Raw genomic sequence first — 24,674 nt, forward strand, 5'->3', positions numbered from 1 at the left:
GCCACCACATGTCAAGCCTAAACACTTTCTTTTATTGTTTTATACAAATTTATATTACCTTAATAATTAAATAGCCACAAACCACAAAGAAAAACGAGAGAAAAAGAGATGTTGAGATTCATAGCATTATTTACAATAGCCAAAAAGCAGAAACCATTCCAGGGTCCATCAGTAGATGAGTGGATAAAGAAAAGGTGATATATCCATTCAATGGGATATTATTCAGCCATGAAAAGGAATGAGCTATCAAGTCACGAAAAGACATGGAAGGGCCTGAGCAGGCAATGGCACAGTGAATAGAGCACAGGCCTGGGATGCAGAGGACCCAGGTTCGAAACCCTGAGGTCGTGTTTGAGCGCGGGTTCATCTAGCTTGAGCGTGGGGTTGCTGGCTTTAGCGTGGGATCATAGACTTGAGCCCAAAGGTCACTGGCTTGAGCTCAATGTCACTGGCTTAATCAAGGGGTCACTGGCTTAGCGGGAGCCCCCCAGGCAAGGCACATATGAGAAAGCAATCAATGAACAACTAAGGTGCCACAACTATGAGTTGATGCTTCTCATCTCTCTCTCCCTTCTGGTCTGTCCCTTTCTGTCTCTCTTTCTGTCTGTCTCTTGCAAAAAAGGGGGAAAAAAAGTCTGTTAATTAAAAGTTTCCCGGCTGCCCTGGTGCCTGGGGACACCACAGCACAGACCGCCTCAGGAGGATGGAGCCCCCCAGAGATACCCGTGGACCCAGAAGGAGGCTCAGGGCTTGTGACCAGGGACTTGTGAGAGCTGGGAGCATCCCTGACCCTACAGACTCCTTGTCACTAGAAGGGTTGGCTGGAGGTCAGTGCAGGACCCTGTGGAGTGAGCCCAGGGCAGGCTGGGTCTGAGGGCAGTGCTGGAAAGAGGACCAGGACATGAGAGGAAGTGGTGGGGAGATGCACTGTATTTCCTATAATTATCATTGACTAGAGATTTATTGATTAAAATGAACACAGGGTCCTGGTTAAAAATAATTTTAAAAATATTTTAATCATACAACTCAGTAGAGTATGAAATGAAGTCCTTCCCCCCTTCATGTCATGGCCCTCCACCACACTGCCCAGAGATAACCACGGTTAATAGATCTGTGTCTATCTTTCTGGTTGATGCATTTGTATGGGTGGCCAAGGTCCAGGAAACAAGCATTACGTTCTACATTGACACTCCTAGTAATTTTTATGTATTGTCATTTACAAAGTGCTTTCTATTATTAATTTCCCCTCCACAGCCACCCTGTTAATTATGAAGGGCAGGTGTTAAGGATGAGAGAATGGCAGCTCAGAGAGGGCATGTGGCTTCTCAGGGACACACAGCTGGTACATGGCAGAGGCGAGACTTGAAGCGAAGCCTGCCTGACTCCATGCTGGTCCCAGACACCCAGACCCACCTGCAGCTGCTGGCTTACCTGCGGCCCCTGCTCAGTCTGGCTGTCAAAGGGGTTCCCAACCACCCGAGACTTGGCCCGGGCAACACTCCGCTCCACAAACTCGGCATACACATCCTCCTGTACAAAGGTCCGGGAGCCCGCACAGCAGCACTGGCCCTGGTTGAAGAACAGGGCAAAGTGGGCCTGCTCCACGGCCCAGTCCACTGGGGAGGCACAGAGACAACCATGAGGACAGAAGAATGACCCTGGCCGCTGGGGCTGCCTCCCTCAACCCACTCACGCCACCAACGGCATGGAGCCTGCTGAGGGCTGACCATGTGCCAGAGCAGGAGGGGCCTGCTCTCTCCCCTCTGAGTGTGGAGAGCACGTGGCAGAGAGACACGGTTGGTAATGGTCATGACCCTCAGTGGTGACGGAGCCAAAGGCGGCTGAAGTTGGTTCCGACGGATGAGGATTGCCGGAATGAGGGACCAGAGTAGGGACAGCGACAGGCTGCCTTCAATGCCAGACCTCCTCCCCCTGAAAACTCACTGTCCGCATCGGACATGATGATGTTGGGGCTCTTTCCCCCCAGCTCCAGGGTCACTCTCTTGAGGTTACTGTTCCCCGCAGCAACCTGGATTAGGCGGCCAACCTGTAAGGGAGCAGAAACAGAGACAAGCTCTCAGAGGGGGAGAAGGAACCAAACACTCTCACAGACACAGAACAGAGGACTGCACAGCTTGTGGGAAGTGACAAGACACCTGTAGAATTTCACTAAATCGGCCGTACACTTGACTACCGCTGCCCAGCGCCTGCGTGGTTAGGATGACAATGACAATAATGACACAAGTAGAGTCACTGCCGTGTGAGCACCACCTACATACCAGGCACTGTGCTAAGTGCTTTATGTGCATCAAGTTCAATCCTCACGATGATGTCAGAGGTAGGGGAGACCCCTTTCCTTGATTTAGAAGCAGAGGAGCTGCATCTCAGCGTGGCCAAGTCATGGACTCAAAGTCACACTGCTGGTGAATGTGGAATCAGAATTCACACTTGGCCCTGGAGGGCTAGCTCAGTGGTAGAGCGTTGGCCCAGCCTGTGAAAGTCCCAGGTTCAATTCCTGGCCAGGACACACAGGAGAAGCGCCCATCTGCTTCTCCACCCCCTCCCCCTCTCCTTCCTCTCTGTCTCTCTCTTCCCCTCCTGCAGCCAAGGCTCCATTGGAGCAAAGTTGGCCCAGGCGCTGAGAATGGTTCCATGGCCTCCACCTCAGACACTAGAATGGCTCCAGCCCAGAGAGGCAGTGCATCGCCCCTGGTGGGCATGTCGGGTGGGTGGATCCCAGTCGGGCGCATGTGGGAGTCTGTCTGCCTGCCTCCCCACTGCTTCTCACTTGGCAAAAAAAGGAAAGAGAGCCCTGGCCGGTTGGCTCAGCGGTAGAGCGTCGGCCTAGCGTGCGGAGGACCCGGGTTCGATTCCCAGCCAGGGCACACAGGAGAAGCACCCATTTGCTTCTCCACCCCTCCGCCGCGCTTTCCTCCCTGTCTCTCTCTTCCCCTCCCGCAGCCAAGGCTCCATTGGAGCAAAGATGGCCCGGGCGCTGGGGATGGCTCTGTGGCCTCTGCCTCAGGCGCTAGAGTGGCTCTAGTCGCAACATGGCGACGCCCAGGATGGGCAGAGCATCACCCCCTGGTGGGCAGAGCATCGCCCACATGCCGGGTGGATCCCGGTCGGGTGCATGCGGGAGTCTGTCTGACTGTCTCTCCCTGTTTCCAGCTTCAGAAAAATGAAAAAAGAAAAAAAAAAAAAAAAAGGAAAGAGAAAAAAAAAAGAATTCACACTTGGGCAGCCCACATCCAGCAGCAGTGTAGACCCGCTATCCTGCCTCCTTCCCACGATGCTGAGAGTGCAGTTCCCTGCACACACAGCACCCTCAATGAGGACAAGGGGTGCTTCCCACCTCCACAGTCTCAGAGCGGGCTGGAAGGCACAAAGCCACCCCAGGAAGTCATCCTTTTTAGGAATAATGAGAGCTCGAGCCAAACACCCAACAAGCTTCAGGTCCTGGAGACACCTTACCTCAGTGGAGCCTGTGAAGGCCACTTTGTCCACATCCTTATGGGAGGCGATGGCAGCCCCGGCCGTGGGGCCAAACCCAGGAATAATGTTGACCACGCCGGGGGGGAAGCCAGCCTGCACGCAAACAGCCAGGAGACAGCGGGCATCACTCTCCCACTCCAAAGCGCCTGGACGGAGAAGCACACACCCTTCCCAGAGGCCAGCGCAGCGTGGCCCGGACACAGGAGCCGGAGCAGTCTTATGGGGTGCCTCTCAGGACTTCTAAAATGGTACAGCAAGGAACATGTATCGTGGAGCTCCTGGTGGCTGCTATCCCTGCCCCCATGGTATTCACTTAGAACAGTTTTATTATTCAAAGGGCCTTACAGTGCAGCCCAAGCTAGAAAATAGGTAAGATGGACAGGGCCTCTCTGGCTGAAGTATGGTGCTGGGGGGGGGGGGGGGGGCTTAGCCCCTGCTCTACAAACATGCCCTCAGCTTGGGCCCGAGGCCCTTCCTCAGCACCGCTTTAGAGATAGCCTGTACAAGAGCATCAGAGGTCACACGGACAGCCACGCACCTCCTTGATCAAGTTGGCCACGTAGAGGGCGGTGAGTGGAGTCTGCTCTGCCACCTTCATCACAACCACGTTTCCGGTCGCCAGGGCTGGGCCCAGTTTCCACGCTTGCATCAAGAGCGGGAAGTTCCACTGCAATAAACAACAGCCACTCCCGGAATCCAAGCCACAGCAGGTGACTCCTCTGAACCCCTTCTGTCTCCCCACAATGCAGTCGCAGGTTTAAGACAGATGGGGGGACAGGTGGCAGGTAAAATAGCAGCAACTCAGATTCATGAGTGCTTTTTCTGTACCGAGCACCCCGCTAAGCCAATGCACCCCCATCCTAACTGCTCTTACACCCTGGGAAAGGCTGTGTTCACATCCACTTCCCGGATAAGGAAATTCAAGCTTGGGGCCACAGAGACTGGACCAAGGTCACAGGATTCATGAGTGGCAGGGCTGCGACCTGAACCCAAGTTGGCTTTGTCAAAGCCTACAAGCCTGCTGGAGACAGCTGCATCTCAAGGCATTCCTGATAAATCTTTGCTGATTGATTATGAGGCTGAGACTCACCGGGATGATCTGTCCGCACACCCCCACAGGCTCGTGGCGGGTGTAACTGAAGAAGTCCCCATCGATGGGAATGGTTTTCCCATGGTACTTATCGGCCCAGCCGGCATAATAACTTAAAAATAAAAAGTCCAAGCTTCATCAGTGACTGTCAGGGACCCCTGTAAACCCTGGCAGAAAGAAAAGACTCAGACTCTAACTGGGTGTTTCTCATAACTGCCCTTGCTCTTGGCTTCTTCCCAGAATAAGTTAACTGCTAAAGTCACAATAATCCATTCAAGGGAACTAACCTCTAAGTCTAATAAAAACACCAAATTCTAAGAGCCCACTTCTGATTTAATCTGGCTCTCTGGGGTAGGTGCCCAGGAATCGGTATTTTTAATAAACACTCAGATTTATTAAACAGTAACTGCTGTACCAGCCTAACACCACAGGTCAGCATCTGACAAGCATGGAGCGGGTCTGTCGGAAAAGTGCAAACCCACCTAGCGGGTGGCACGTCCTGTGTGCACAGTGCTGTGCTACGTCTGAGTGGACAGTCACCAGAGAAACAAGTCCACACCTGGGCCCAACCCTAGTAAGCCATATTACCTAGCACAGGGGCACAAGGATCCCAGCAAGCCTGAGCTGGGGAGGAAACAGCATGTGTTTATACTATGCGATGGTTGAGTTTTCAGGGAAGTAGGAAGAATGAAAGATGTCTGAAATGAGTGTGTCTGGCAAGGTCTGCCCGAGATCAAAGCTGACCTGGGTTTGAACACGGATTTGTGACACTGGAAAGAAAAACAAACCCAGGAAGTTATACAAGTTAGGGCATCGCTGGTCCCTTCCTCCCAGGTCTGTTACTGCATGGGTTTGCAGGCCTCAGAGTCGTTACTTAATCAGCACAAAGGCATACTGCTGAAACTCAGGGAGGCGTGGGGCTCTTCCCAAGAGCCACCGGGCTGCTCTCTGGGGCATCCTCATAGAGCGAGGCTCTCACTTCTGTCACTGTTGACATGTGGAGCTGGGTGACTCTGTGGTGGGGGGATTTCCGGTGCACTGTAGGATATATATAGCACAGCATCCCTGGCCTCTACACACCGGATACCAGTAGCACACTTTCCCACCCAGTTGTGACAACCAAAAAATGTCTCCAGACACTGGCCACGGTAGCCCAGGTACCATAACTGTCCTAGTTGAGAACCCATTATGTTGTCCAACCCCAACGTTTCTAGTGTTGCTTCTCTTTCCCCATCTCAGTCCACACAGTCACAGGGGAGCAGCCATTGTTTACACAGTGATCTCTGCCCCCCCACCCCACCACAGCTGGTCAGACTCAGGGCCAGCCACTCAGCGTCCCTCCCCCAGGAATCTGGCACTGGGACTAAGAGACTGCCTCAGTCTGGCTGGAACAGCCAGGTTCCAACATGCAGACTGGCCCCGAAGGAGGGTGGGTGCGCAGCTGTGAGACTCGGTGGCCTTCTGGATTTAGTAGTCCTGGCTCTACTGCCCACGTGAGACCAAGTCTCCATTCCTGACTGTTAGAGAGCTCTAACAAAGCTCTCACTCCTCATCCTGGATTTCTTCATCACTAAAATGTTCATGATCAAACCGACAAAGCTAGCCAGAAGGAAATAATAAAGATTAGAGCAGACAGATGAAATGGAGGATAAAAAATCAACAGAAAGAATCAACAAAACCACAAGTTGGTTCTTTGAAAACATTCACAAAATTTATAGCCTTCAGCTTAATTTTTATTTATTTATTCATTTTAGAGAGGAGAGGGAGAGACACAGAGAGAGAGAGAGAGGAGAGACAGAGAGAGAAGGGGGGAGGAGCTGGAAGCATCAACTCCCATATGTGCCTTGACCAGGCAAGCCCAGGGTTTCGAACCGGCGACCTCAGCATTTCCAGGTCAACGCTTTATCCACTGCGCCACCACAGGTCAGGCCAGCCTTTAGCTTAGACTAAGGAAAAATGGAGACAAGTAACTAAAATCAGAAATGAGAGGAGAGAAATTATGACAGACCTCACAGAGATAAAAACGATTATAAGAGAATACTATGAACAACTGAAGCCAACAAATTAGATGACCTACACGATATGGACAAATCCAACTAAAACACGAACTACCAAAACAGACTCAAGAAGTAAGAGAAATGTTTGTGACTGGATTACAAGTTCAGCATTGAGGAGTTTTCCCGAGATGGAGCCTACAACATGTCTCTCCAAGCCCTGTGATCCCCTTACTTCTTCTCTTTCTGCCTCCCCAACAGTACTCCCTCCTCATTGTCACGGCCAGAACAAAACCTGGAAGCCCGAGCCCCTACCGGAGACACTTGAGGACCATGTTCAAATCCACCAGGTAGGAGATGATATAAGGCTTGCCATTGTCCAGGGTCTCCAAGGCCTGGGAAAAGAGAACAAAGTCAGCGCAGACAGGCTGCAGCAGGAACTAGTCAAAGCAGGCGAGCGGCCGGGCAGCGCAGAGGCTCAGCATGGGCCAGAAAGGGCCGGTGGCCGCTGTGCTGCTGACTGCTGTGGCATTTCTGGGTCGCCGCCCCTCCTACTGCAAAGGCAGGGAGAGTGAGGGGCGGGGCGGGAGGAATGACACCGCCTCTTTTTTTTTAAACTATTTATTTATTCATTTTAGAGAAGGGAGATAGAGATAGAGATACAAAGAAAGAGAGAGAGACAGAGAGAGAGAAGGGGGAGGAGCAGGAAGCATCAACTCCCATATGTGCCTTGACCAGGCAAGCCCAGGGTTTTGAACCGGCAAGCTCAGCGTTTCCAGGTTGACGCTTTATCCACTGCGCCACCACAGGTCAGGCGTCCCCTCTTCTCATTCAGTCATTTCACCAACATTTTTTGAGCGTCTGCTCTGTGCCAGATCCAGGTGCTTGGAAGACAGAGACAGACAAGGAGTGCCCAGAGCTAAGAGCAGGTGAAGAAAGACAACTCATCAGTCACAGGGGGTAAGAGTGCTTGGACGAAGGAGGCCAGGCTGCCCAGTCCAGTAAGAGAAATTCTAACCTGAAGGCTACATAGGCAGTGAGTGACAAGGCAAAGGGGAAAGGCAGAGATAGCGAGGAAGGAAAAGAGCTTCCCAGACAGAGAAATGGCATGTGCAAAGGCCCTGATACACAAAGAAGCTTGGTAGTCAGGAAGTTGAGGGAAGGCAGGCGAGCTGAGCTATGTGTGGGGCCATGGTCCCACATGAGCTGGGAGACGGAGCCAGGCCAGGCAGGGCCTCACAGCCCAAGTTGGGGGGAACAGGACTGGATCCTAAGGATACAGGATGCCACGGAAGGCTTAGAAGTGGAGCTCCACGGTGTAATTTGCCTTCTAGAAGGCTCACTCTGCCTGCTATGTGCAGAATAGATTGAGGAGAGGAAAAGGTATTGCCTCTTGGTTTCTTCCGTCTCTGGCAGCCGGAGAAAAGGCCCAGGAGAGGTGTCCATCCCTGGGGGGTCTTTCCCGGGAAGGCTCCCCAACATGGCCCCCACCTCCTAGTCTCCTCCTTTCTTAGCCAAACCCACTGCATCAAAGGAGACATGGAGAGACTCCTCTGGTTGGTACAGGGGCATATCCCAAAAGGTGTCCAGCTTATGCCATTCCAACCAGTTACTTGTCATCAGCGCGGCCCCTTCCTGGCTGTCTACAGGATGCTCTGAACACACCTGCCACGTGGGGTGAGAGGAAAGAGGGCTGGGAACTCACTGCCAGGTAGGTCCGGTCCCGCTCAATCAGATCAGCCAGGCGGTTCAGCAGCCGGCCCCTGTCGGACGCGTCCATGCGGCGCCAGGGCGAGCCCAGCTGGAAGGCGTCCCGGGCAGCCTTGACTGCCCTGTCCACATCTTCCTAGAAAACACCGAGAAAGGCAGTTCAGGCCTTCTCAGCAATGACCACCTCCAGATCCTGCCCCCACTGCCGCTCCACAGTCAGTGCCTGAGCAGCAGCAGTCTGCCCCTAACAGGCCTTCCCCGCCAGGAAGGGCCCGCCGCGAGCTTGACTCTCCTTTCCAGGAGTCCAGGCAGAGTGAGGACCCCAACAGTTTCTATATATTTCTGTATTTGCATTTCTAAATCCCCCAGAGTTCTGGAAGGAGAAGCACTCCGGGGTCAGTGCTTAGAATGTGACCGTTTCCCCCCTTCCTATGAAAGCATGCCACGTGAACTGAACCACTCCTCAGGCGACTGGCAATGTCCAACAAGGGCAGGCTCCCCACCTGCCCTCTGCGTGGGGAGCAGTAAGCCAGCCCAGCTGGCATTTTTCTTTTTTTTCTTTCTTTCTTTTTTTTTTAACAGGGACAGACAGAGTCAGAGAGAGGGATAGATAGGGACAGACAGGAATGGAGAGAGATGAGAAGCATCAATCAACAGTTTTTCGTTGCGACACCTTAGTTGTTCATTGATTGCTTTCTCGTATGTGCCTTGACCGGGGGGCTACAGCAGACTGAGTGACTGACCTCTTGCTTGAGCCAGCGACCTTGGGTCCAAGCTGGTGAGCTTTGCTCAAACTAGATGAGCCCACGCTCAAGCTGGCGACCTTGGGGTCTCAAACCTGGGTCCTCCGCATCCCAGTCTGACATTCTATCCACTGAGCCACTGCCTGGTCAGGCCCAGCTGGCATTTTTCATGTAGGGAGACGTGTGTCAGGAGGTAGGGAGCATGGTTTTCATTCATCACACTTACCATCAGACTACCCTATAAGCCACAAGAGTATTCACATTTGCCTTTAACAAAGGGAGCAAGGCCTTACTCATGAATGCAGCAGACTGTCTTAAAGCAGAGAGCAGGAGGCATTTTGAATTATTTTTAATGCCTTTTCTATTTATGAAAAGTCTTAATTTTTAAAGTTATTATTACTATTACTATTTAATTCCCACAAGTAAACATATTGCAAACAAAACATACTACTAATGCCAGAACTAGATTTCAGGAGACCCAAATTCTACTCAATAAGATTTCCATCTAGCTGTGTACTGCCCTCCAGCTCTGGAAAGGAGAGATTGGATGGGATATCCTCAAATTCATTTCATCTACAGTCCGAAACAGTATGAATTAGTGAATGTGGATACCATACCATCCAGCACCTGTCTGCAGGGAAGGGTTTCCGTTGATTCATTTACTCAAAAATTAATTTAATTGACTTTTTTTTAAGTTATGAAAGTAAAGCACACATTAAAGTTTTAATCATACAAAAACACATTAAGTAAAAACTTAAATTATCCTCGCCCGCCCCTTCTTCCCCTCTCAGCCCCTCTCCGAGGTAAGTCACCAGTCCTCACCTTGTCCCCTTCAGCTACTTGACAGATGATCTCCCCGGTGGACGGATTGATGGTGGGGAACGTTTTCTTGCTGACAGCATCGTGCCACTCGTTGTTTATGAAGATCTGCAATAAAAGGGCAGAAAGTTTTCAGGACCAGGTCCCAGCCCAGAACTGACCACCAGTGAGTGATGTTTAAAAAGAAAAAGAACACGTGTGAATTAGCTTCAGACGAATGTGACCTGGAGATAATCCGAACTTGAGTGCCTGCTTTGCCAACTGACCTTGGGTAAGTCATTTGATCTTTCACTGCCTTGGTTTCTTTGATCTGGAAAACGAGGTATCGTCCTGCGTTATCGTTTATCCATATAGATTGCTGTGTAACACGACTTCAGAACATGGAAGCTTCAACTGACTTGTATCTCACAGTTGATTCCACTGATTGGGCTTGCTCATGTGGTTGCAAAGCAAGGGTGCCTAGGGCTGGATGTGCAAAATGCTGCTTCTCTCGTGTCTGGCACCACATGGCTGCTTGGGCCTCCTGACCATAGGGTGGACTCAAGCTAGCCAGACTTCTCACATGACAGCTGGCTTGCTCAGAAAGAATGTTCCAAGACACCGAGGCAGAAGCTGAAAGGCTTCTGAAGATCTAGCTTTAGAAGTTACACGGCCTCATTTTTGACACCAAATTCCTTTGGTCCAAAGTGAGTCGCACGCCCAGGCCGCTTCATGGGAGGGGAAAGAGCTTCCACCTCTCCTAGGCAAGAGCTGCAAGAATTGCAGCCTTTTTTCCTTAGCACACCAGTGCACAGGGTAGTGGTGAGAACAAGGTAGATTATTTTTTTATCCACCCAGGAAATATTTAGTGGGCACCTGCGATGCTGAGCCAGGCATGGGTTTAGGGCTGAGGACACAGTGGAAACCAAACCCAATAAGGGCCCTTCTCTCATGGAGCTGGCATTCTGATGGATGGACACAGAAAATAAAGAAGCAATCAAATATACAAGGCAACCTCAGACTGCCCTGGTAGATGCAAAGGAGGAAAACAAGACTCACAGAGAGGACTTGGAGGGGCGGGGGCACAGAGAACTTTTAACAAGGATGAAGGGGGCGCGGGGGGGGGGTTCTGAGGAGCAGACATTTGACTTGAGCCCTGACCAATAAAAAGAAGCCACCAAGCAAAACTGAGTGCTTAGCTCAACCCAGGGCCAGCAGGGCCCAGGGAGGCTCTCCCAGCTCAGTGCTCAGGAGCAGGGATCGGGAGAAGAATCCAGGGGCTTTCCCTCCGGTAGTGTCCCCTGGCACAGCGCTCTTCACCTCCCCATGCCTCTGGAATCACTACAGTGCCCTCCTAAAGGGGCACATGACAGTTCCAGTGCTTGCGTTAAGCCTCTCGTGGAGTAAGGGTACAACGCTGTGACAGTGACAATAGTGACAGGAAGGAGCCGGTCAGGAAAGGGCCTACCAAAGGTCACTTTCCCAGGTTCAAATTTAGCATTCCCGCGCCATCCCCACCCCCCCCCACACACACACACACACAGCGCTGCACCTGCAGTAAGAGGCTCTTGGTATCTGGCAGGAGAATGTGGGTAAACATTGGTCAGGTTCTTCAGAAGTGTTTGTGTGGTTTCAGACTGGTTGGTTGATCATTAATCTTAAGGAAAATGACATGTTTGTTTCTTCCCAAAGAGAAACTGGAGGGCTGGGTCGTGTTCACCGTGGGGAGCAGGTGTGACAGTCCAGGCCCCAAGCCAGGTAGACCTGAGTTCAAGTAGGACTTGGCCTTGCCCTGGGGGAGCCCCGCACAAGTGTTCCCCTCTCTGAGAACCCGCCTCCTCCTCCTGGGGAGCATGGAGGGGGCTCCCGGGGAAGGGTAGAGCCCACACCTGGGGAGGAAGGAGGAAGGAGGGCCTGGCACCAGCTCTGCCACCGTTTGCTGAGCGAGCATCTTGCCCTGGCTGCCCGGAGTGTGGCTCGGGTTGCCCAGCCGCTTCCCTGAGCTCTGGAGAAGCCAGCACGTGCGCGGAGGGGTGACCAGGGCACAAGCTGAGGAGAGGCCAGCATGTACGCAGAGGAGGGCAGGCTGCTCCTGCCCTGCTGCACCCTGTGGTCTGCTCGCTGCCCTGCCCAGCCGCACGTTTGACTTGGAGTTTTTATTCTGGGTGCTGTAAAAAGAACCAGCCTGAGCCACACAGTCCTGGGTGGAGTCCCAGCTCACTCGACCCCTGTGACCTTGAGCCACTTCCAGATGGTTCATCAGTCCCTGGGGGTAATATGTCTTAGGGCTGATGTGAAGATTAAATGCAACAGGGGGTGGAAAGTCCCTAAACCAGGCCTCGGGCTCACAGGAGTGTCACCCCTGCACTTAACAAAACACTCCAGCCTGACCTGTGGTGGCGCAGTGGACGATCTGGAACACTGAGTGGAACACTGAGGTCGCAGGTTCAAAACCCGGGGCTTGCCTGGTCAAGGCACATACAACAATCAATCAATGAACAACTAAAGTGAAGCAACTATGAGTTGGTGCTTCTCACTCTCCCCCACTCTCTCCTTTCTCTGTAGGATCAATCAATAAAATCTTAAAAAAAAAAACAACAAAACAACACTCTAGATACCAGGGATCTCTTGGGTGTAAGATTTTTTCTTTCTTTTCTTTTTTTTTTTTTTAGCAGAGACAGAAAGGGACAGATGGAGAAAGAGGGACAGATAGGGACAGACAGACAGGAAGGGAGAGAGATGAGTAGCATCAATACTTTGTCGCAACACCTTAGTTGTTCATGGTTGCTTTCTCATATGTGCCTTAGTGGGGGGCAGGGCGGGGACCTACAGCTGAGCCAGTGACCCCTTGCTCAAGCCAGCGACCTTGGGCTCAAACCAGCGACCTTGGGTTTCAAACCTGGGTCCTCTCCATCCCAGGCTGACACTCTATCCACTGCGCTACCACCTGGTCAGGCTGGGTGTAAGATTTCTAGGAGCATGAGCCAGGTAGGTCTGTGAATCTCTTTCCATGTTGTTCCCTGCACAGCAGTGTGTACTCAATTAGTAGTCTGTCCTGAAAAAGTTCTAATTGTTATTTTGCAAAGATCAGGAAGGATGAAGCAGAGGTGGGCTAGTCTGACTAAATTCCCACTGTCCTCACCCCTCTCTCAGGCAGGACCATGTCCCATCCCCTGTCGTGTCCCCACCCCCACCCCGATCTTAGACTGAGAACCCTGGAAAGACCACTCCCTGGCACCTCTCTGCCTTTCAGAGCTCTGAATTTGCTGAGTCAGTCTCCATTGTTGAATGTTCAACAATCCGCCCTCCTTCCTAACTGATAAAATAATCCTGGGTTTGCAGGAACTTGGCATTTTCCTTCTGTTGAGAGTTCCCATTTCCCTTCTGCGAGAGCCAGGCTTCAGTGGTCTTCCCTCCCTCCCTGGGGAGGGGGCCAGGGTGGGAAGTTCTGCATCCAGTGAGGAGTTCCACGGTGACTTCTGAGTAAGCGCAAGGGCAGCCTCCAAGCCAAACGCACCATAACCTCCTGCCAGAAACCCAGAGCCTGACTCACATAACATGCTCAACTCGGTCACCCTGGGAACTGGGGTGGGGTACAGTGGGGAGGGGGCTGGCTGCTCACAGCTCACACTTCCTCGCTGTAGTTTCCAGAAGCAGAGCAACACTCCAGCCACCTCAGGATTGGGCGCTTTGACTCTGGACTGTTGGCAAGACTCCTAGAGCTCTTTCATCAAAATGCTGTATTTTCTATACATTATAGTAAACCTCAATTCGTTTTGTAAAAGTTGGATTCACTTGTCCACACATTTGAAAAGTTTTAGCCAAGCGCCACTGCCACGGCAGGCACTCAGTGAAGAGCCGAGTCCTGCATCCCTAGCCAGTGTCCCGGGTGGGAAGGGCCCAGCCAGCCAGCAGCCCGACACAGTGCAAAGGCAAAGGGGAGACAAACAGGCCAGAGTGGGGAACAGCCCGTGGGATCAGAGGGCACCAGGGGTAACCTGAGGCCGAGTTTGGGGACAGGAGGAAGCAAAAGGTGGCTGCAGGGTGCGGGAAGAGGGAGCAGAGGGGCGGTGGGTATGCGTGTGCTGGGGACACTGGAGGGGAGGGCAGGGATGGGGAGCGTCCATCCTAAGTGAGGGAGCATGGACTTCCATTTTGTAACTCGCTTTTCTCGGTAACCGATTGCCTTGGACAGCATTCCACAGGCAGACCCACCTCATTGTTCTAAGCAGCAGAGCATTGCTCACTACTAACCCGACCACAGCTGCTTTAGCCATTTCCCACGAATGCAATTTTAAGACAAGTTTTCACTATTTCCGACTGTGTTTGCTGCAGCAAACACCCTTTAATCCACACCTTTGCAAACTAGGGACAGATTACAGTGTAACTATTAGAACTGCTGAGTTTACGTGATCCTTGGCTGCCTCGGGTGTCTGTCTTCCAGACCCCAGTGGGTTAGGAATGGCAAGCAGAAACTTGGCGGTGGGAGAGGTGGCTTAGAAGCTAGAGCAGGTACAGCAGAGCCAGGAGAAGGACTGCAGGACCCTGGCAGGGTGATGTCCTCATGCCACCTCCACCCACAGCAATGCACAGTCAGTATCTGCACAAGGTCCCGCATAAAGGTTAAATGACATTTAGCAACGCCAATTTAAAGAGGAAGGACACGTTCTAGAAAGATTTCAGTTCAGCCTTTGATGCATGAAAGAATTGGGATCTGTTACCTAGGAAATCGACATCCCCAGAATATGTTATTTTCCCCAAGGGTGAGTGAGCAAACACTGCGATTCTCCATCCTGGAGTGGGTGACTCCTGCTGTCATTTCCTTTTCAGTGGCAGCTAAGTAGCTTCTGTCCAATAGACAGCATATGCTATCTTTTGTATTACAAGATCCCAAGGAGAAAAGTTCAAGATAAACATGGAGTGCTACACACATTCACACTTTTCCACACAATGATCTAAAACCTTGGTTGGTAAACTGTGGCTCGCGAGCCACATGTGGCTCTTTGGCCCCTGAGCGTGGCTCTTCCACAAAATACCATGTGCGGGCGCTACCTCAATAAGGAACGTACCTACCTATATAGTTTAAGTTTAAAAAATTTGCCTCTCGGCCCTGGCCGGTTAGCTCAGCAGTAGAGCATAGGCCTGGCATGCAGGGGACCCAGGTTCGATTCCCGGCCAGGGCACATAGGAGGAGCACCCATTTGCTTCTCCACCCCCACCCTCCTTCCTCTCTGTCTCTCTCTTCCCCTCCCATTGGAGCTCCATTGGAGCAAGGATAGCCCGGGCGCTGGGGATGGCTCCTTGGCCTCTGCCCCAGGCACTAGAGTGGCTCTAGTTGAGGCAGAGCGACACCCTGGAGGGGCAGAGCATCGCCCCCTGGTGGGCAGAGCTTCGCCCCTGGTGGGCGTGCCGGGTGGATCCCGGTAGGGCGCATGCGGGAGTCTGTCTGACTGTCTCTCTCCGTTTCTAGCTTCAGAAAAATACAAAAAAAAAAAAAATTGGCTCTCAAAAGACATTTCAATTGCTGTACTGTTGATATTTGGTTCTGTTGACTGAGTTTGCCGACCACTAATCTAGAAACTTCTGGGCTAGTTTGGGATTAAAGCCAAGAGATAGCCACTTCCCCCAGAGTCGGGGCATGCTGGCACCTGACCCCAGGCCAGGCTCCTCCCCCCTTCCCGGGTGGGAAGGCTGGTTTGACCCCGGACTGCCAGCTGCCAGCCTTGGTTTCAATTCATCGATCTTGCTACAGTCACTTCCCTTGCCAGTGTCAGCATTTCCTGCATGTCCACACAGGCCGGTTCATGTTTGCTCCTAAACTCTTTGCAAAAAGGCCTTTGGAGTGGAAATACTCGTTTCCCATTCCTTGCACAAACTGTAAACAGTTTCATAAGTCATAAGTGGCAAGCATTCTTGCCCTCAATAAATAGTTACTTAGCAACAGTCATATTCCAATCTCAGTGCTTGGTGCTGGGAATACAAATGTGAACAAAAACACGGCTCTTCCCTCTTTACTTTCAAATATTACATTCAATTGTCCCTTAAATATTTACATCCTTAGCCCTGGCCGGGTAGCTCTTTTGGTTGTTAGAGCACCTTCTGATACACCAAGGCCACGGGTTCAGTCCCGGGTCGGGGCACCAGTGAATAATCAACCAATGAATGCATAAATAAGTAGAACAAAGTCGATGTTTCTCTTCCTCCCTTCTTCTTTCTCTAAAATCAATTAAAAAAATTTTTTTAAATACATATATCCTTGTCTGACCATAAGGCCTGGTCATGAGGCAGCAAGCAGGTGGCTAAGGGCATGCATGTCCCCAAGGTAGACAGGGCTAAGTCTGAACTCTGGTACAATACTTACTACTTGTGGTCAAGAGGCTAATAACACAGATACAAATTTAATGCACCCTAAACTCCCGTTCAGGAAGCAAGTCACATCTCCAACAGCACCCATTGCTGGAGTTACGTCACCATTTTCTTGAAAGCACTGTTACCTCCAGCTGTTTAAGGCTCTGCAGTAAATAGGGAGGCACCAGTAGCCATGAGCCAGGCAGCTGCTAAGGGCTGTACGAGGACAACCCCATCTCATCCACCCAGCAATCCTATGATGTAGACGAGGTTTTCACCCCATTCTACAGATGCAGCAACTGAGGTACAGAACTAAGCAATTGTACCACCCTCCCTCCATAACCCCCTTTACTGCCTTATTTTTCTTCATAACACTGATTGCTTTGTGCCCTACTATCCGATTCACTTAGTTGCTTGTCTGTCTCTACCTTCTATGACACAAGCTTCCCACAGGCAAGGACTCCTGTCTGTTTTGTTGACTGGAACTGGGGGAGCTGAGGAAATGTCTGATGAACAATGGATGAACCTGCCCACGCAGATACTAGCAACTGCCAGGCAGTCTGAGTTCAGAGTGTAAGATGGTGTCTAACAATAGTCTCGTCTCCATCATTGTATCTACCACCATGAATTGGTGAGGCTGAAGGTGCAAGTAGTAGCCACGCCCCACGTGGAGGGAGTATTTTGCTGAAACCAGTCCCTGGGGTTTTCCTGAGTTGCCTTTCCAGATCTCAATTACTCTCCAAGTCAGGGAAGAAAAAAAGTTATGTTGCCAGAGGTGTGTCCCTGAAATCCACTAAGGATGAGAAATGTTGATCTTCAAGGAGCATGGCCATTCATTAGCAACCTCCACAGGTCCCTGCTGGTGAGTGGAAGAAGGGAAACTCACCCAGAAATCTTCCCAACGCAAACAAAAAGTTTACCCCACTGTGCAGCCCTACCCAGGCCGAGTAGAAGCGAGAGAGCCCTAGGAAGGTGGACCAAGGTACCCCGCTCAGCCTCTTCTGAGCTGAGAAACAGAGGTGGGAACTATTGTAGAAGACTTTTTCCCTGTGCCCAACCTTCCATCCAGGTGAGACCTGACAAGGTTGAAGTGCATGCACTGCTGTTGGGCAAATGAGTTTGTAAAATTTGTGTTTTTTGAGTTTGCTCACTTTTATTGTTAAAAATGGCGCTGGTGCCTGACCTGTGGTGGCGCAGTGGATAAAGCATTGACCTGGAATGCTGAGGTTGCCGGTTCAAAACCCTGAGCTTGCCTGGTCAAGGCACATATGGGAGTTGATGCTTCCTGCTCCTCCCCTGTTCTCTATCTCTCCCTCTCTCTCTCTCTCTCTCTCCCCTCTCTCTCTAATAAAAATGAATAAATAAAATCTAAAAAAGTAAATAAATAAAAAATTAAAAACAAAAAAACTAAGCTTTAAAAATGGCACTGGTCTGTGAAATTGCTAATTACCTTCCCGCTTGGGACGGGCCATTTTTATACAATGTTTGCTGGAGGAGGAGTTTCATGCCAAAATGTTTTAAAAAGAGGAGAAGGAAGAAGGAAGCCAAGATGGCAGGGTGCTGAAGGAGAAGCCAGTTTGTGCAGAGAGAAGGCAGGAGAAGGTGTGCAGATGGGGAACCAGAGGTGACTGAGACTGGTGGGGGCCTCTGATTTTAGAAAAACTGGATGTGTCAGTAGCTTTGTGAGCTCTGAGTGAAAGGGAAGTGTTTTCCCTGCGTGTATGTTTTACTTGCCGGCCAATGCGGGGCTAGAATAAAGGAATGACCCACTATTTTTTGGCTCCACTGTTTCTTTCCTGTCTGCCGAAATCTAACGGGAACCTGCATGTGCATGGCAGCGATGGTGGTGGCCCCTGACCATACAACTCCCCTACCACCACCACCAAAGTACAAAAGCCCCCAAATGTCCTCAGCAGGAAAACCTGCGCCTGACCTGTGGTGGCGCAGGGGGATAAAAGCGTTGACCTGGAACAGTGAGGTCACCAGTTCGAAACCCTAGGCTTGTCTAGTCAAGGCACATATGGAGTTGATGCTTCCTGCTCCTCCTCCTCCCCTCTCTCTCTCTCTCCTCTCTGAAAAAAAGTTGAGTAAATAGTCATTAAAAAAAAAAAAAAGAAAAGACCATGTTTTAAAAAGAAAAGGAAAACCTGCTTCTAGCATCTGCAGAAGTATCTTCAAAACTTATCCGAGTATCTCCTTTTGGAAATTCGACTTCAGACTCCAGAACAATTCATTGACCGTCAAGGAACTAATAACCTCCAGGAAGGTGTCAACTTTGTACCCAGAGTTCCTGGCAAGAGGTACAGAAAGTTTAGGATTAGGCCTCAGCATTTATTTATTTGTTTGTTTATAAAGAGAGACAGACAGGAAGGGAGAGAGATGAGAAGCATCAACTCATAGTTTTGGCACGTTAGTTGTTCACTGATTGCTTCTCATATTTGCCTTAACCAGGGTGGGAGCTCCAGCTGAGCCAGTGATCCCTTGCTCAAGCCAGCGACCTTGGGATTCAGTGTGACCTTTGGGCTCAAGCCATTTGACCATGGGATCATGTTGATGAACCCACGCTCAAGCTACTCATCCTGCATTCAAGCTGGTAAATATGCACTCAAGCCAGATGAACCCGTGCTCAAGCCAGCAACCTCAGGGTTTCAAACCAGGACTTCAGCATCCCAGGTCAATGCTCTATCCCCTACACCACCACCGGGCCTGGCAGGCCTCAGCAATCTTGCCAGCAGGATTTGCAACAACCTAACACTGAAAACAGCCTAAGGAACTTTAAGAGGAGCCAGTGCCAGCATGGTGGAAGACTGCAATCCTTGGTAAATATAAGGAACATGTGCAGGTGCCACTGAGAAAGATAATGCAGATACATGGTTCAATGAGATAGCTGCAGAAAAGGCAGTGCTAGAATCTCATTTACATTAAAAAAAAAAACACCTAGTGCACCCTCACGCTCTTTCTCTCACTCACAAATGCAGAGAAAATGTCTGCAGGTCACACCCTGTGCTAACAGTGCTCTTGGAGGGAACGCCTTGGGCTATGTGGGAAGTCTTACAGTACACTCTGCATTTGTATACAGTGGGCACAAGTTACTTTTATGATCTCAGAAAATCTGATTTTAAATAGCCGCAGAGAGAATTCACTGTGCTCCCCAACTGATCTTCCTGGACTAAATTTAGAGAACAGGACTTGGGCTGTCTACCCTGACCTGTGTGTTTGTTTGTACCCCTTTTTCTCGCCTCCATGTGAGCACAAGGAGAATATAATTAGATCCTGTTGCCATAAAGCAGCGGTTCAACCCCGGCGGGGGTCGAACGACCAAAACACAGGGGTCGCCTAAAGCCATCAGAAAATACATACCACAGGTTGAGAACCACTGCCATAAAGGCTCTGGATGCTGATGTCTTTCCCACAAAGATTATTCTGCTGGACCTTCTGATGTTCAAGTCTCTCAAGCATGAACTCCTCCTTACACAGCTTACCAAGGGAGCTATAGCTGCTGCACTTCTGCTTTGTGTTATAAAAGGACATTTTGTTTTTATTCTCTTGAAACATTCCTTAACATCACATGGATGTGCCTTTACCCATCACCTGTGTGCAGATTTGCAGCCAAACTCTGGGCCAGACAAGCAGGTACGCTGTTGAAAGCAGTGACCTGTGGGCCTATCTCCAGCATCCCAGGTCAGCAGGGGGGGGGGTCCCCTATTCCCGCCCAGAGTTGCATCTTTAGCACTACAGAACGGTTTGGTTAGGGGCTTCCTCTTGGGAATCTTGATATGAACCCCAACTCTGCCACTGACTTCAGTCTTTAAGCAAGTTACTAAACCTCTTTGTAACTCTCTCTTCATCTGTAAAATGGAGATAACCACAGTACCTACAGCAAAAGGCTGTTGTAAGGATTAAACAGCAAAACAGGTCAATGCTTATCATGGTTCCCGGAGCAGAGGTGGTGCGGTAACGGTGAGAATGGAAGGCACCCCCCTCGAACCCCTTCCCCACCCACAGAAGAAACGGAAGCCTGGAGAAGAGCAGCAACAACACTTGTTGCACACACAAAGCGAAAGCTTTTACAACTGATTTCTTTCTCTGTGAATCCCAGCGCTTGACCCCAACTCAAAATCAAGAGAGAAAACATTACAAAGTCCTGTTTGAACAGGAAACCGGCCACTGGAAATGTGTTATCCTGCAAAGCACCCCCTTGGTTTGGTCAAAGAAAGCCAAGTCCCCGGAAGACGAACACACTGGGGGACTGAAGCACCCTTTCCCAGCCTTCAGCACTGAAAGCAGCCGGCCGTGCCCAGTGGCCTTGGCCTGTTCCTAAGCAAACCATGACCCTTAGCTGAAAAGGACCTCCTTTCCTTGTTTTGCCTTTTGGAATTTCTTGGAAACAGGAATGAGGAGAGGAAAAGAGGTGACCAGAGGAAAAGTTCCTGCAAAGCGGGGCTTGCAAAGATGTCCTCTGGGTGGTAATGATGAAGGCTGCCCGCAGACACAGGGGCGACGAAGAGGACTGAAACCAAACACGGGACGGTGGAACTGGAACACCAAGAGTTGGAAGGGTGGCGGCAGTCGTACGAAAATCAGTCAAGGACCCAAGTCACAGCTGGATTGCAGAACGGCAGCTGCCAGAGGTGGCGAAGGGTTCAAAATGCTCGCAGACAGGGAAGGTGTGCACAAAGGCCAACCGCAGCTCCTCGAGCCCAGCTCGGTAAACTGAGGCTCACAGAGGCCTAGGGCCTTCCCACCCAGCGGGCTCCGTTCCCTGGGGAGAACAAAGCCCCGGCGGGGTCGACGGCCTCACCTGGTTGTAGAAGACCTCCGGCTGCTGGTTGGGAACTGGCACCGCCTGGGTGGCGGCGCTGGACAAGAGGCGGCGGCCCAGGCGGGGTCCGAGGCCGGCAGCCGAGAGCACGGCAGCGCGCAACATACTGCAGCGGGAGCGGGTGTGAGCGACTGGCGCCGGGACTGCGCGTGCGGGGCGGCGGGGCGGGGGGGGGGGGGGGGGGGGGGGGGGGGGGCCTCACTGCGTCCGCGACCTCTCCCCGCCCCCCTGCACGGCCACCAATGGGCAGGCGCGGGCGGGGCGGGGCGGGGTGAAGGGCTCGCCACCTCCCCCACGTTCAGGGTGGAGCTGGCCTGAGGCTGCTGGTGCGAGCGCTAGCGGCGGGGAGCGGTGCGCGTGGGGCTGGGGGACAGCCGCCCTCGGCCGATGCCCTGCCACCCGCGCCCCCTCTGTGCTCAGCACTGCCCCCCGCGTGTCTGGCTGGGATGACCTGGTCACACGACTTCACATTGGTCGAACCTAATGTGAACCTAATGTGCATAGGCCTGAACGGCAGCACCCCGAGCCCTGACTTCAGGGGCTTTGCGCTCCACTGGAAGAGGACAACGTTAAACCAGACGCGAGATGGCGTCAGAGAGTGACAAGGGTGATGAAGGAAATTAATAGGGTGAAGGCATGGTTGGGGCACAGAGCATTGATGGGACTACCCTGGCACGTGTTAAAGAAATGGAAAGAGTGGAGCCTGGTGAACGAGAGGAGCGTGTTGGGAGGGGAGAGAAGTGGGCTGATAGTGCCTTCGAGGTTGTGATGAGTTTAGAACGGAAGGAAGACTTGCTTGATTTGCATCTTAAACTTACTGGTTTCTCATTCCGTGGACAGTGGGCTATAGGAGGGCAGGGGTGAAAGTACCTATCTTGCAAAATCATATTGCATGGACATCCCGAGGCTGGGCACTGAGGATGCAGGAAGGAATGAGAGAAATGTTGGATAGGGTGGGGAATGGGTACAGGTCAAATTCACTCCAACCAGATCATTCTGGGCAAAAGTCCAGGGAAGAGGTGAAGAAACGTGGCAGGATGAGCTGAGTTGTGCAAACATAAATACGTTGTGCAGCAGAGGAGGGACACATCTAGCAGCAAGTATTGCTGTTTGAGGTTTGTGCTCCTGGAGCTGAAGCCAAAGAGGTTGACCAAGGCCAGCTATGAGGTTCCAGGCAAAGGTGTTGATCCGCAGGCTGAAAGAAACCAACTCTGTGTGCGCGTGTGTTTTGTTGTTTTGCTTTGAAGCACTAATGTGATATCAGCAGGATAGCATAATACATAGTTAACAGAGCTGCCATAACAAATATGCCATGAAATTCCAGTGGCTAACCACAATAAAATCCCTGTTCAAATTGAATCTCACAGTGACATTCCCCTCCAGGCAGGAACTAGGGACCCAGGAGCTTTTCTATGTGTAACTGTTGTCAACACCTGATTCCCAAGCCACAGCCAGAGGAGAAAGTGGCACAAGGGAAGGTTTTGGGGGCTGAGCCTGTTTCATTAGCTAGAATTCAGTCTTGTGACCATTCCTCCATATATAGGAGTCTGGGAACTGAGTCAAGCTGTGTGCCCAGAGAGAAGGGGAAATAGAATTGGAGATCAGTTGCAGAAATAAACTGAAAAATGAGTCTCCCTCTCTTCTCTCAATGCATTCCCCTCCCCCCAACCTCCACTTCCTCTTTCCCCAGACAGCTTGTAGTTTTCACTTGATAATGTGTGTAGGAGATGGTCCTGTAACAGCACACGGTGAAGGGTCCTGTTTTCTTTCAAAGTGACATAGAATTCAATCGGATACCTGTACCATTTTTTATTTAATGAATTTTCTATAGATGGACATTTAGATTGTTTCTAACCTTTTGCCAATACAAACAATGCTGAAATGTATATCCTTGACATACTTGAGAAATTCATAGAAATGCAACTGCTAAGTCAGGGTATTTACAATTTTATTTTATTTTTATTTTTTTACAGAGACAGAGAGAGAGTCAGGAACGGAAAGAGATGAGAAGCATCAATCATCCGTTTTTTGTTGCGACACCTTAGTTGTTCATTGATTGCTTTCTCATATATGCCTTGTCCGCGCGGGCCTTCAGCAGACTGAGTAACCCCTTGCTTGAGCCAGCGACTTTGGGTCCAAGCTGGTGAGCTTTGCTCAAATAAGATGAGCCCGGGCTCAAGCTGGCAACCTCGAAGTCTCAAATCTAGGTCTTCCGTATCCCAGTCTGACGCTCTTATCCACTGTGCCACCGCCTGGTCAGGGTATTTACAATTTAAATAGAGACATTATTAAATTACCCTTCATAGAGGTTTGATTGATTGACGTCCCACCTGCTTTCATGTCTGAGTTTCCTCACACCTTCACCAATACAATTTATTCGATTTTTTTTTAGCTTTGTTAATCAGATAGGTGAAAAATAGCATTTTTCTGTCACATCAATTTACATTTCTCTCCTTAGAGTAAGCTAGAGCATCTTTGCCCATATGAAGTCACATGTTCTTCCTCTGCTATGAGCTAACTTCATGCCCCTCTTCATGATATATACAAATATCCAGGCAATTAACATTGGTCCATCATATGTGGTACAGATATTTTCTACAAGCCCTCACTTATCTTTTTACTTAGTTTATGCTTTTTGTTTTTGTTTTACAGGGTTTTTTGTCTTTTTTTTTTTTTGCATTTTTCTGAAGCTGGAAACAGGGAGAGACAGTCAGACTCCTGCATGCGCCCGACCGGGATCCACCCGGCACGCCCACCATGGGGCCACGCTCTGCCCACCAGGGGGCGATGCTCTGCCCATCCTGGGCGTCGCCATATTGCGACCAGAGCCACTCTAGCACCTGGGGCAGAGGCCACAGAGCCATCCCCAGCGCCCGGGCCATCTTTGCTCCAATGGAGCCTTGGCTGTGGGAGGGGAAGAGAGAGACAGAGAGGAAGGCGCGGCGGAGGGGTGGAAAAGCAAATGGGCGCTTCTCCTGTGTGCCCTGGCCGGAATCGAACCCGGGTCCTCCACACGCTAGGCCGATGCTCTACCGCTGAGCCAACCGGCCAGGGCACAGGGTTTTTTGGTTGTTGGGTTTTTTTGTGTATGTGGGCTTCTTTGGCCAATGCTTTCTTCTTCTTTTTTTTTTTTTTTCTGAAGCTGGAAACGGGGAGAGACAGCAAGACAGACTCCCGCATGCGCCCGACCAGGATCCACCCTGCACGCCCACCAGGGGGCGATGCTCTGCCCCTCCGGGGCATCGCTCTGTTGCGACCAGAGCCACTCTAGCGCCTGGGGCAGAAGCCAAGGAGCCATCCCCAGCGCCCGGACCATCTTTGTTCCAATGGAGCCTCGCTGTGGGAGGGGAGGAGAGAGACAGAGAGGAAGGAGAGGGGGAGGGGTGGAGAGGCGCCTCTCCTGTGTGCCCTGGCCGGGAATCGAACCCGGGACTTCTACACACCAGGCCGACGCTCTACCACTGAGCCAACCGGCCAGGGCCGCCAATGCTTTCTTTTGTGCCTCTGGTGTTTATGCCATGCCTAAAAAGCCTTTACCATTCTGAGATTATTTTAAATATTTCTCCTATATTTTTTTCTAGTACTTTTTTCCAACTTTATTGATACACAGTTGACATATAACATTATATAAGTTTAAGATCTACAACATGCTGATTTGATATACTTATGCAAAA

General features: G+C 50.9%; 1 protein-coding gene across 1 annotated transcript in view; it reads right to left on the reverse strand.

Moving 5' to 3' along the window:
• The window catches only part of ALDH2 (aldehyde dehydrogenase 2 family member), a 28,390-nt gene extending 7,231 nt beyond the window's left edge, over positions 1–21,159 (reverse strand). The window contains exons 1-9 of the mRNA XM_066260544.1: positions 20,980–21,159; positions 9,855–9,959; positions 8,285–8,425; positions 6,895–6,974; positions 4,586–4,697; positions 4,034–4,162; positions 3,475–3,588; positions 1,945–2,047; positions 1,432–1,616 (exon numbers count right to left, since the gene is read on the reverse strand). Of these exons, the coding sequence (XP_066116641.1) occupies positions 1,432–1,616; positions 1,945–2,047; positions 3,475–3,588; positions 4,034–4,162; positions 4,586–4,697; positions 6,895–6,974; positions 8,285–8,425; positions 9,855–9,959; positions 20,980–21,105 (1,095 nt within the window). The 5' untranslated portion in view covers positions 21,106–21,159. The remainder of the gene's footprint in view (positions 1–1,431; positions 1,617–1,944; positions 2,048–3,474; positions 3,589–4,033; positions 4,163–4,585; positions 4,698–6,894; positions 6,975–8,284; positions 8,426–9,854; positions 9,960–20,979) is intronic.
• Between the last annotated feature and the right edge of the window lie 3,515 nt (positions 21,160–24,674).

Source organism: Saccopteryx bilineata, chromosome 2 (assembly GCF_036850765.1).
Source record: "Saccopteryx bilineata isolate mSacBil1 chromosome 2, mSacBil1_pri_phased_curated, whole genome shotgun sequence".
NCBI lineage: Eukaryota > Metazoa > Chordata > Mammalia > Chiroptera > Emballonuridae > Saccopteryx > Saccopteryx bilineata.